At 59.1% G+C, this 11,286-nt stretch overlaps 2 protein-coding genes across 7 annotated transcripts; one reads left to right on the top strand and one right to left on the bottom strand.

Annotated features, from left to right (window-relative positions):
- The first annotated feature begins 725 nt into the window (after positions 1-725).
- Positions 726-4,784, top strand: LOC122470492 (mediator of RNA polymerase II transcription subunit 15-like). 2 transcript variants are annotated; one of them, XM_043558176.1, is made up of 5 exons: positions 726-1,552; positions 2,075-2,235; positions 2,334-2,500; positions 2,964-3,062; positions 3,748-4,784. In XM_043558176.1, exons 1-5 carry the CDS (start codon positions 1,544-1,546, stop codon positions 3,882-3,884), a joined length of 573 nt encoding a protein of 190 aa, XP_043414111.1. In that variant the 5' UTR covers positions 726-1,543; the 3' UTR covers positions 3,885-4,784. The 2 variants fall into 2 exon arrangements, with proteins under 2 accessions (XP_043414111.1, XP_043414112.1); XM_043558177.1 differs by lacking the exon at positions 2,964-3,062.
- A 712-nt stretch (positions 4,785-5,496) lies between these two features.
- Positions 5,497-11,276, bottom strand: LOC122470490 (coiled-coil domain-containing protein 74B-like). 5 transcript variants are annotated; one of them, XM_043558170.1, is made up of 7 exons: positions 10,994-11,276; positions 9,731-9,772; positions 7,400-7,562; positions 6,394-6,604; positions 6,237-6,319; positions 6,084-6,155; positions 5,497-5,930 (listed from the first exon to the last, which is right to left on the bottom strand). In XM_043558170.1, the coding sequence occupies exons 1-7, from the start codon at positions 11,241-11,243 to the stop codon at positions 5,792-5,794; spliced, it is 960 nt and encodes a 319-aa protein (XP_043414105.1). In that variant the 5' UTR covers positions 11,244-11,276; the 3' UTR covers positions 5,497-5,791. The 5 variants fall into 5 exon arrangements, with proteins under 5 accessions (XP_043414105.1, XP_043414106.1, XP_043414107.1 ...); XM_043558171.1 differs by having other exon boundaries at positions 6,394-6,583; XM_043558172.1 differs by having other exon boundaries at positions 6,394-6,571.
- Between the last annotated feature and the right edge of the window lie 10 nt (positions 11,277-11,286).

Here is an 11,286-nt window from a genome sequence, read left to right as displayed (position 1 = left end):
AGAGTCAGACACTTAACCAACTGAGCCGCCCAGGTGCCCTGAATTTTCTATATTAAAAAGGCACCATTGAGATGCCTCGGTGGCTCAGATGGTTGAGCATTTGACTCTTGATTTCAGCTCAGGTCATGATCTCAGGGTCGTGGGATTGAGCCCTGCATCAGGCTCCATGCTTAGCATGGAGCCTGCCTAAGATTCTCTCTCTCTCTCTCTCTCTCTCTCTCTCTCTCTCTCATTCTCTCTCTCTCCCTTTGCCCCTCTCCCCTAAAAATAAAAAAAAAAACCCACAACTGAATGAAAAGGAGTCTTAATCTCCCTCAAAGCCAACGAGTGAAACTTCCAGCACCAATATCCACCTGCAAGCAGAACAGACCAGGGGGTGAGGTGGGTAAGTACTGAACCTTCAAATCCAAACATCAGTGAACAGTGAGCTAAGTGTCCTCTGAGGCAATTCTCTCTCAGCCAATGAAGAACCCAGGCATGAGTCAGAGATGAGACCACAACGGTATCCCCCAGTCAGGAGTGGAAATAAAGCCACAGTGGCACTGTGACCCTCCATTCAGGCCTGGGGTGGAACTCAGACTTAGCTACACTGAGTATCTGAGCAGGACACCAGAAACTGCAGAACTAGATGTATTGGAGCTGGGCGGCACTCAAGCCTCTAGGCTCGATCCCTCTTTGGGATTGTAGGGCTTTGGTGGTGAGACGGAGTTTAGAGAAGGGGTCTCGGGCCTCCACAGGTGCCTCCAAGCCCTTGGCCCCTTGTCTTTGCCAGTATCCAGCCCCTGCCCTGCCCCTGACTTCCCAGTGGCGTTGGGCAAATGACTGCATCTCATTTACTCCGTTGCAAAAGGAGTGACTATGGCTCACCCGGGTTGGCTGTGAAAATGAAACAAGACATCGCCTTGAGAAGGACTTGTAAGGCATTGGAGCCCTGGTTCACAACATGGCACACGTGCCCTGCCCCCAGCTGCCAGCTGTGCTGCTCTGAACGCCAGAGACGGGCCAGCTCTGCAGAACTGTGCACATGGACTGGCCTTTGGGTTCTGTCCCTATTTCTGCATCAGTTTGGCTATGCTCCCTTCTAGAAGATCTTCTCTGTTCTATTTACCGTGCAAAATGCTAGAAACTGCAGAACTAGATGTATTGGAGCTGGGCAGCACTCAAGCCTCTAGGCTCAATCCCTCTTTGGGACTCTAGGGCTTGGGGCAGGGACCTGGCCTCTGTCTCTCCCCCTGACCCATCACCTTTATGCCCTCTTCTGATGAGCAGGACCGGACAGCTCCTGGACGTGGGACCATCTTGCCTTATACTCTGGGTCTAGGAATAGTTCAATGACTGGGGCTCCTGTGGAGGGTTCTGGTGGCCAAGGCTGGTTCCATGCACACCAGGACAAGCTAGTCAGGGAGCGGTTGGGATGAGTGCTCAAGAGCCGCTGACACCTCATCCTTGAGCACCCAGAATCAGTCACATCCCCTCTCCCCATAGGTGCCCCCTGAAAACACTCCAGAAGTGTGAGATTGCCCTGGAGAAGCTCAAGAATGACATGGCAGTGGTGAGTGAGGCACCATGGCCTGGTGGTATTCAAAGGGCCACAGGCATCTGTGGGGAGAATTCAGAACCACAAGCTGAGAGAAGCCTTCACAGTCAGGAGTGGGCAGAGGGGCCATGCTGCTCAGCCTGGGGACCTTGCCCAGGAGTCTTTTGCCAGGTCAGGTCTGCTGTGCGGAAGGAGAGTATATGTGGGAACATGGGAGAAGTCACCCTGTGGCTGTGGTCCTGGGGTGCTTTCTGCAGCCCCCAGGTGCATGGGCTTTCTTGTATGCCCATCTCCACCATCAGGCCTCCAGCCAGCCCTGCCCAGCCCCAGTCCAAGCCCTGGGGGAAGGGAACTCTGGGGAAGGTCAAGGCTGCAGAAGGCAGGAGAATGTATCCAGGATCAGCTGTATTTGTCTCCAGGGGGGCAGAGGTTGTGGGGAAGCCACAGAAGTCTGGCTGTGAAGGATAAGGACTTCAGGGTCTGGAAAGCCTCCCCAAGAGTGGGCTGCTGACGTCCCCACTGCCCATCCTGTCACAGCCCACGCCCCCACCACCCCCGGTGCCGCCAACCAAGCAGCAGTACCTGTGCCAGCCACTCCTGGATGCCGTCCTGGCCAATATCCGCTCACCTGTCTTCAACCATTCCCTGTACCGTACATTCGTGCCAGCCATGACGGCCATCCACGGCCCACCCATTACGTACGTACAGTCCAGGGTTCAGCCTCGCAGTGGGTGGTGGGCCGTGGGCCACGGGCCACAGCCTAGTGTGGTGTGGTGACCGTGGTGGTCTCTTCCAGGGCCCCGGTGGTATGCACTCGGAAGCGTAGGTTTGAAGACGATGAACGGCAGAGCATTCCTAACGTGCTCCAGGGGGAGGTGGCCAGATTAGACCCTAAGTTCTTGGTGAACTTGGACCCATCTCACTGCAGTAACAACGGCACCGTCCACCTGATATGCAAGTTGGGTGCGTACAGGGGAGGGCGGGCGGGGCTGGTGCTATGGGAGAGTGAGTCCTGAGCTACAGCCCAAGGCCCTAGAGCAGGCCCAGCACAGGCCCGCATGATCCATGTGGACAGGCACTTGGCCTCCCATAAACAGGCATGCTCACACCACACCCTGAAGCCCACCATCCCTGTGTCCTCCTGGATCCTCACACATACCTGGCCCAGGAGGTGCTCTGAGGGCAGAGCCCTGAGCCCACAGACTCTTACCTCTCACCGGCCTGCCAGGGAAGCCCCTCCCTCCCAACCAGATATGGCTGTGCTTGCCTGAGGCCTTAGGGAGATGTGGAAGTGGGAATCAGAGTGACCTCCAGACTGCAGCAAGCCTCACCAGAACCTTTTGGGATATGAAGAGCCCTGTTTAGAGCAGGGCTATGAGGCAGGGCAGCCTGGGCCAGGTCACAGGCATAGACACATGTGTTGCAGATGACAAGGATCTCCCAAGCGTGCTGCCGCTGGAGCTCAGTGTGCCTGCCGACTACCCCGCCCAGAGCCCACTGTGGATTGACAGGCAGTGGCAGTACGGTGAGCCAAGAGGACAGCGTTGGGGAGGCCTCATGGCTGCCATCTAGGGACCCTGGTAGGGGGCATCAGCTCAGGGCAACCGAGATTTGCTCTGTGCCTCGCAGCTGAGGCCCCTCCTCCCCTTTCTCTGCTGCCCCTTTGTGGGCAGGAGTGGGTTGCCCAGAAGTCACTTGGGAAGAAAGGGGTCCATCCTGTGTCTGCAGGGCGGTCACCTGTAGTGAGAGAGAGGCGAGCAGGTCCAACCGCCTTTGTGGGCCTCTGCAAGGCTGTTACGGGAGTACAGAAGGAGCTTGGGTTTATGGAGACCCACCTGGGTGACATGGCTTCAAACCAGAGGCCCAGAGAGACCCCTGTTGATGGTGGCCAGTCCCCCTGCAGTGCAGAGCTGGTGCATAGCGCTGGGATCCCAAGGCTGTCCCTGAGAGAAAGCCCTGGGCTCCAGACCTGTTCACATTCCAGTTCTCCACTGATGCATGGGCCTGGGAGGGGACCGTGTTGGCCGCCCCACTGTGTGCGGGAGATGGCATCCTGGTCATGTTGACTGGCTTTGATGCCCCAGACGCCAGCCCTGTGTCTGTGGGGCGGCCTTTCATAAAGAGTTGCTTGTGCAGCCCAGGGTCAGGCCCAGCACTGGCTGTCCCCGCGGAGGTCACAGCAGCACTCATGGCCCGTTGCTCTGTTGCAGACGCCAACCCCTTCCTGCAGTCAGTGCACCGGTGCATGACCTCGAGGCTGCTGCAGCTCCCGGACAAGCACTCGGTCACAGCCCTGCTCAACACCTGGGTGCAGAGCATCCACCAGGCCTGCCTCTCCGCCACCTAGCCACCCACCCACTGGGGACCACGGGGATAGCCGGCAACCTTGTCAGGGCCACAGCGGACATGCACCTCACGTTGGACATTTCTAGGTGTTGGCTCCCTTAGAGAACCTGGGCTTAGATTAGCTTTCCTGCTTTTATCTTCTGCCTTGGGGACCTGCCAAACATTTTCCCATACTTGTACATGACTAGGCAGGTGGCTGTGGAGCTGGCTGCTTCGTGGTGGGGTTGGGATTCCCCCCACCTCCACTCCCCCCCGGGAGTCGGACATGCCTCAGCCCTGTGTGCTCCTCCTTGGGCTGCTGTCCCCTTGGCTTCTCCAGGGCCCATGTCCTTCCTCAGCAGCCTGGGGGAGAACTCCAGGTCTCGTTAGAGCCTCTTGTGTGTGTGCCAGAAAACTTTTTGTTTCTGTAGGGGAACATGGAGAGCATAGGAAACCCTGAAAACACACACGGAATTCTCTGGTCACGGGTTTGGGTTCAGACCCTTCCACCATTGCCGTGGGGGGCACGCCACTGGGAAGCTCCTGGATCCAAGGGCCGCTGGCTGCGTCTCAGAAGGAAAGTCGGCCAGCAGGCAGTTGCGAATCCCCTGCCATCACCTGGGACTCATACCTCATGGCATTCTCCCTTTAAGCCATGGGGGTCTGCTCAGCACTGTGGGGTGCCTAGGGAGCAGGGACACCTGAGTGGATCCTGTACCCGGCACCGTGCCCACTCACTGGGCACTTGGGCCTGTTCTTGGGTCAGGGCAGCATCCTCAGGACCTGGCGTCATCAGAGCTGCTCCAGAGAGTGAAAGCTCCCTGACAGGGCATCAGCCCTCTGGCCATGAGAAGCTTCCCCTTTTGTATGTGCACTACCGTGTCATCTGTGGTTCTTATAATAAATTTATTATTCCTGTGTTTGTCATGAGTTTGTCACTGTGTCCCCTCCCACAAGTCTGGGACCACTATCCAGTAAGGTATGCTTTCAGGGCCGAGCCAGATTCCTCACCTTGGAGATGGCCGTGGATGCCCAGACCTTAGTTCACCCTTTTTTGACAGTATCAGTGCCTCATCCTGGTTTACCCCGAGGTTTCTGGCAAAGCTCCTGCTGCCCAAAGAAGAGGCAGAGATCAGCACTGAGGAAATGGCCAGTGGGGCCAGTAGCCCTGTCCTGCCAGGGGAGGGTCGACACTAAAACTGACCACACCCATGAGACATAGGAAGCTCCGGTTCTGCTGAGTAAAGGGGTGGTGAAGCTCTTGGGTGGGAATCTCAGGGTGGGACCCTAGCGCCCTGGAGAGGACCATTCTCCCATGGCCGTGGCCCTCCACAGCAGAAGGCAGCTCGGTAGGATGGCTCGTTAGCTGGGATTGTCAGTATGGAGGCTGGACGGCGCTGTGGCAGGGTGACGGGACTTGCCCTTGTGCCTGGAAGGCAGTCCCAGCCCAGCCAAGGGCCAGGAAACCCCCTGCACTCAAAGAAGGGTGCATGCTGTGCCTGCCCGTGGCGCAGGGCACCCACCAGGCCCTGGACAAGTCCTGGTGACTGCCCCAGTGGGCCCCTCCCACCGCAGGGAGCAGAGCTGGGGGCACAGGGCAGGGCAGCCATGTCAGATAGCGGTGAGGGATGAGGTTCACAAGTGGAGAAACGAGCTTTATTTCCAGTCTTCAACAGGTAGGGTAATACTTATTTAATGTGTTTTTGTGTAAATGCAGAATAGCAAAATACCGAGCAAGAAAATAGTGTCTCGGTTCTGAGAGCAACCAAGTACTTTATCTGCCATGAACTTTGCTTATCTGGAATTTCGTGCGGCCTAAACGTGGTCGAATTCTTTTGAAGTGCTATCTAGAGAGGGTTAGCGTCTCCAGCTGTAGGGCATTGGCCTGGCCCTGACCTGGCATGCAGACGCCGACACGTGCCGCCCGCCTCAAAGGACAGAGCGGTGCAGCCGCCGGCGCTGCACCACCTGCAGCCTTTTCTGCCGCTCAGCAAAGTTACTCTTCAAGGTCTGCTTCAGCGCGGGCAGGATGGGGCGCTCTGCCACGGGCATAGGGCTCAGAATCAGGCTGGTAGGGCAGAGGGAGGTCACTACAGGTGCCCCCGGGAGCAGGAGCGGAGACTTGGCTGGCAGCAGGGCCCCAGGCAAGGCACTGAGCTGTCCCTGCCCCTTATGTACTGGGCTCAGGCCACCCCACCCTCCCCCTGCCGGTGGGACTCACCATTTCTTGGGGATGCCCTTGGTGGGGACCTTGGGGAGCTGCATGGCTCCCTGGTGAAGGGCCTCCTGGTCCCTGGTGAAAGAGGAGTCGGTAGTGAGCCCCAAAAGAGCAGACCTCACTGGGATGCGGTGGGGGCCACGCCGAATCACTCACTTGGGAGAGCTGGGGCCGGCCTCCTCAGATGCAGCCTTGGGCCTCCTCAGGTTCCCTTCCAGGAGGGCCTTGAGGTGCTGCAGCTGGAAGGCAGGGAGAAGAGGGGCAGTGGGCGGGGTCTGCGGAGGCACTGGGGTCCCCGCTGCCTGAGCCTCACCTCTTGGGCCTGCAGGAGGTTGGCGTTCCACAGCTGGCGGATGACCACTTCGCATTGCTGAAGCGTGGTGGGCTTGCGCAGGTGCAGGGGCAGATTCATCACGGGGGGCTGCTTGCCCTTGTGCTGGCTGCCTGCCACCCAGGGGGCTGCTGCACTGGACGTCTCCACTTCTTCATCTCTGGAACAGGCACTACAGCAGCCCAGAGCTAGCCTGCCAGGATTGGTCTAACCACCCACCACCTCTCTTGAGGGCGGCATCCACACCAGTGTGTGGCTGGTGTGGGGAAGAAGGGTGTGTCTACACAGCCTCGTCGGGGTCTGGTTCCCTTCTGCTGGCCAGGGTGCTCCAGACACCAGGTGGCGGGGGTGGGGGGCCATCTCTGGTGCCAGCTGTGACCTGGGCGTATCCCTTCCTCTCCCCTCAAGGTGCACTGAGGGTCAGATGTGGTTCAAGCTGTGTGACTGCCCTCAGTCCTGACCCCACACCTGTGGGGCTGGTTGAGAGGGACTCTAAGGAAGGACCGTGCAGAGAAGCAGGACCCCGTCCTGCTGGCTGAACTACCCAGGGGACAACAGGGTCTCTTCGGATGCAAAGTCCGGGTTCACTGCTGCTTTCCAGGAAGTCCCAGAAACAGGTGTCAACCCTGGTCTTGCTCTGGCCTGCTGGCTCTGTGCCTTGCGGAGGCCAAGCACATTTCCCAGGGTGAGCCCAGGAACCCAACTTACTGTTGTTCTTTTGCTTGTTGTCTTGGTGAGAAGCAAACTAATGTGAAGGCCAAGTTACTTTGTTTCATTTCTGTGAGAAATTAGTTTCTGGGCTGCTGTTGGCACCTTCGTGTGGGCTCAGGTCAGCACAGGGCATTGCCCGCCAGATGGGCCTGCCTGGAGTGAGTCTGCTTTCACCCTGGAGACTGACCCATTTGGAAGGGCAAGGCAGCTGGCTGGTTCCAGAATGTGAACCTACTAAATGCAACGCTGGGCCCACAGGGTACAGGTGAGCCCTTACTTGGCCTGCCCCTGCACCCCTGGGGCTTGGTCCCGCTTGCTGTTGTGAAACAGGGCAGCAGCTGGGGTCTTCTCTTCCAGGTCCGTCTTCGGAGGAATGTCAGTTTTTGAGTCTTGCTTCTTGGAGAAGCTGGGCCGGGGCCTGGCCTTTCCTTGAGAGTTGGCTGTAGATCAGACCCAGACAGGGCAGTCACTGTGGGTGGGCATCAAGAGCCAGGGCCCACGTCCTCCAGGATTGGCTGTGAGTGCCCAAGGAGCGCCTGCCCTCTGCCTCGGTTTCCTCCTTGTAAAGAAGAGATGGTAACAGAGTCCCCATTGGGGGGGCTGCCAGGTGACCCAAAAAGGGGGTCTGTGGGTGGTGCCTGCTGAACGCCCTAAAATTACTGCTGCTGTAGAAGCTGGCCTCCCCCTACTTGTACTGGGTCAGTCTCCCATGCCTCGGGGAAGTCCAGGGGTCAGGGTGGCCCCGCAGCTGTTCCCTGACTCTGAAGCAGCACCCCATTTTGGGCAAAATGAAACTGTATGAGAGTTCTGGGACCCGGCCTGCACAGACTTCCTTTCCACGGACAAGGCCCACGGCCTGCCTAGGCCCTGCATGGAAGGGGCAAGGGCCACTCCCGGGGAGGATGCCTGGCTTCTCACGGAGGCCGAGTGCAGAGAAGGGGCTATTAGCTCCCCTCACTCTGCAGAGGACACCACAAGCCCAGAACGCTAGGCAGGGCTGTCCCACCTGTATCCACCTGCTTGCAGGAAACACGACAACCAGGGCTTCTGCCAGGCTGCCCTTGGAAGACCACTTAGGAAGGCTCAGGGGCTCCTCTCTTTGTATGCAGGCAGGGTGTGCCTGCCACAGGACCTTGTGCCCCACGTTGATCTGACGTTCACTTCCTTTGTAGCCAACCCCGCTTTCGCTTTCGTAGTCTCCCTCTGGCCAACTCATGGTCCTGTCACACCCCTCCTCGGCTCCTTCCTTCCTGCTGGTGTCAGCTGGCGGCCACCCTCTCTGGCTCCCTTCAGCTACTCCTTAACCCTTAAGTCCACAGAGCTTGGCAAAGGTGCAATCTGGTCAGCACCCCACACTGGCCATCGGGGCCCAGGGCCCCAGTGGGGCATGTGCCCCTCCCCTGACCCTGAGTTCACACAGGGTGCTGGCATGCCAACTGACAAGGTCGAATTTGAGACGGACTTGATGGACCGAAAGCTGGAATTGGAAGTGCTGCCTGTGGGAAATGCACACGGTTAGTCTGAGATGGTGGCAGCACCACCTTGGTCCCAGCTTTCCCGGACACTTCTGTGCCCCGCTGTTGGGAGGGGCCAGGCCACCCGTGCCTTCCTCCTGGCCCTGCAGGCCTGTGTGTTTGTGTTTGTGTTTGTGTTTGTGTTTGTGTTTGTGCAGAGCCCTCCCCCCCGCTCTGGTGAGGCAGAACCAAGGCCAAGGGGAAGGTGATTTCTGGAAGGGCCATCCAGAAAGCAGCGGGCTTGGGCCCGAAGAAGCAGGCCCTGAATGGGAGGATGGCCTCTTCTGATATCCCACTGGGGACCCCCGACCCTGCAGGACTGGGACCATTAACAGGCCCTGCCACTTGCCCAGGATAGCTCACTGGAACTGCTCTGCTCCGCTCGAGAAGGGCCCACCACCACTGTTCCCATATTCCATGTCCCCTAGGAAGGGAGCCCCGGGACATCCCCAGACTGGGGCATACCAAGCTAACGCCTCTCAGACCACCTCTTGATGTCAGACTTGGCCCCAAAGGTATGTGGGGGGAACAGGCCCAACACGGCCTGAGTCTCCCTGGGCTGGGCTGGAGGACAGGCAAAGAGAAAGGGGCTGTCACGATGAGGAAGGGCCTTAGACGAGTGACTGCAGGTCTCTCTGTCTCTACACTTGCTCACAGCAGACATGGCAGGGAGGATCCCCAGAAGGACTGTGCCCAGAGCCGTCTGTGCCAGAGGCACAGGGCTGGGGGCTGCCATAGCAGCAACCCAAGTAAAAAAATCCAGCAGAGCAGCAAGGCTGGGGGCCCGGGGGCGGGGCGGTGGTGGCAGGGGTGGGGTCTCGGCAGCCCCACCCCAAGCTGCTCTTCCTGCTTCCTTACTGCAGACTTCAGGCCTTGGGATCCCCGAGAGCCCCACCTGCTGTGCTTGGGTGCACAGTCACCCACACCATGGCGGGGGGTGGGGGGCAGTGGTGTCTGTCCAGGTCCCCCAGGATTCCTCCCCACTGGGATAGTACATGGGCCAGTGCAGCTAGCTGGGTAGACACAGGCACTCTGGAGGGGCTATTCCTGACAGAAGTAATTTCCCATCAGGCACCCAAGGGCCTCAGTCTTACCTTCCTTTGGCTTCTGATTCATTATTAGCTTGTAATGGAGATCTGAAAGCAAGCATGTGCTCTGGTCATTTTTGAAACTGCAGCCATTTTGGGAGGAGAGGTTTTGGCTTGCCCTGTGCACTCCCCGCTGAACCCCTGAGAGACCTCACACACTCCCCGTGGGCCAGGCCTTTACCCTGGGTGTCTTAGGGCCAGCAATGCCTCTAGCTGTTCCCTGAGCCAGAGCCCTTGGGTGAGAGCCTCGCCAGGAGTCCATTCCTCTGCCCATGACATCTATAGGGCACCCTCTGCTAGGTGGAGCCCCAAGCTCCAGGGGAACAGAGGTGAGTGAGTCAGGATGACCCAGTCCTCCAGAAGCCCCTAGTCATGGATGAGCAAATGTGGTCAGAGCAATGATCAAGCGACACCCAGAACGTGAGCTGGCCACATCCAGCCTGGGCATCAGGGAGGGACAGGGGTGAGACTCAAGACTCCTTATGTCAGGAGGAGGGAGTCCTGACATCATGGTGATCCCTTGATCTAACAGCCCTTCAGGTAAAGGCAACAGGAGAAAGGTGGGGAGAAACTGAGACAGGGCTAAGAATGTGGGGGGAGGAGTTCCAACTAGAGCATAAGGGAGAAGAGAGAGGACAGCAGTGTCCCACCGTGATAGGCCTTAAGTTCTGCTTCAGGCCTGGCCCATGGCGGTGAGGAGCCACCAGCGGGGCAAAGTTAGGAAGGACCTGCCCTGAGGAGACGCGGGGGCAGGGGGAGGTGTCCAAGGAGGGGCTGGATGGGAATGGCAAGTCGGCTCTCGATCTGTGTTTAGTTTGTGAAAATCACTGAGCTGTACACTCGCACTTTTTACTTCCATAAAAGTTTTTTAGAACAGGCGGGCCCGACTTGCCTAGAGAGGAGACTGCGACCCGGCTTAATGTGGGAAACGCTGCACAGCCAGACCACCCCACCAGACCGTGGGGCGGCCCCGTCGACCCCGCCCACGAAGACCCAGGTTTGGGGCCCGGGGGTGCGGAGGCGGCAGGGGGTGCGGAGGCGGCAGGGGGTGCGGAGGCGGCAGGGGGTGCGAGACCCACGTAGCAGGACCCAGGGTGGGGCTTGCTGCCCTGTGTCCTCCTTATACCCTGTTTAAGGGTTTCTAAACCTCGTGTTCTAGAGTCCACGAGTGTTTCGGTACTGGAGGCACCCGGGAGCGGCAGGTCTGCCTCTCCCTCGGGCCCCAGCCGCGGAAGACGCCTCACTCGCGGCCGCGGCGCCCGGACTCACCCTTGTTCTCCCGCTTGAGGTGCTCGATCTCCTCGTGGAGCTTGACCAGTGTCTCCGAGTGCTGCTGCTGCAGGAACTGCAGGCTCTTCTCCAGGTCCACGACCCGCTTCTGCGCCTCGATGAGCCCAACCTGCGTGCTGTGCTGCGCGGCCTGGAGGATGGCGGGCGGGCGCAGGCGCGACGTGCCCCGGGAGCCCGGGATCCCCGAGCTGGGGGGCCGCTGCCCGGCCGCCGCCACCCCCGCCCTCATGTCGCCGCTGTCGCCGCCTCTGCCGCCGCCTCTGCCGCCGCCT

Source organism: Prionailurus bengalensis, chromosome D3, assembly GCF_016509475.1.
Source record: "Prionailurus bengalensis isolate Pbe53 chromosome D3, Fcat_Pben_1.1_paternal_pri, whole genome shotgun sequence".
Taxonomy (NCBI): Eukaryota; Metazoa; Chordata; class Mammalia; order Carnivora; family Felidae; genus Prionailurus; species Prionailurus bengalensis.
This window is presented reverse-complemented; position numbering and strand designations above follow the sequence as displayed.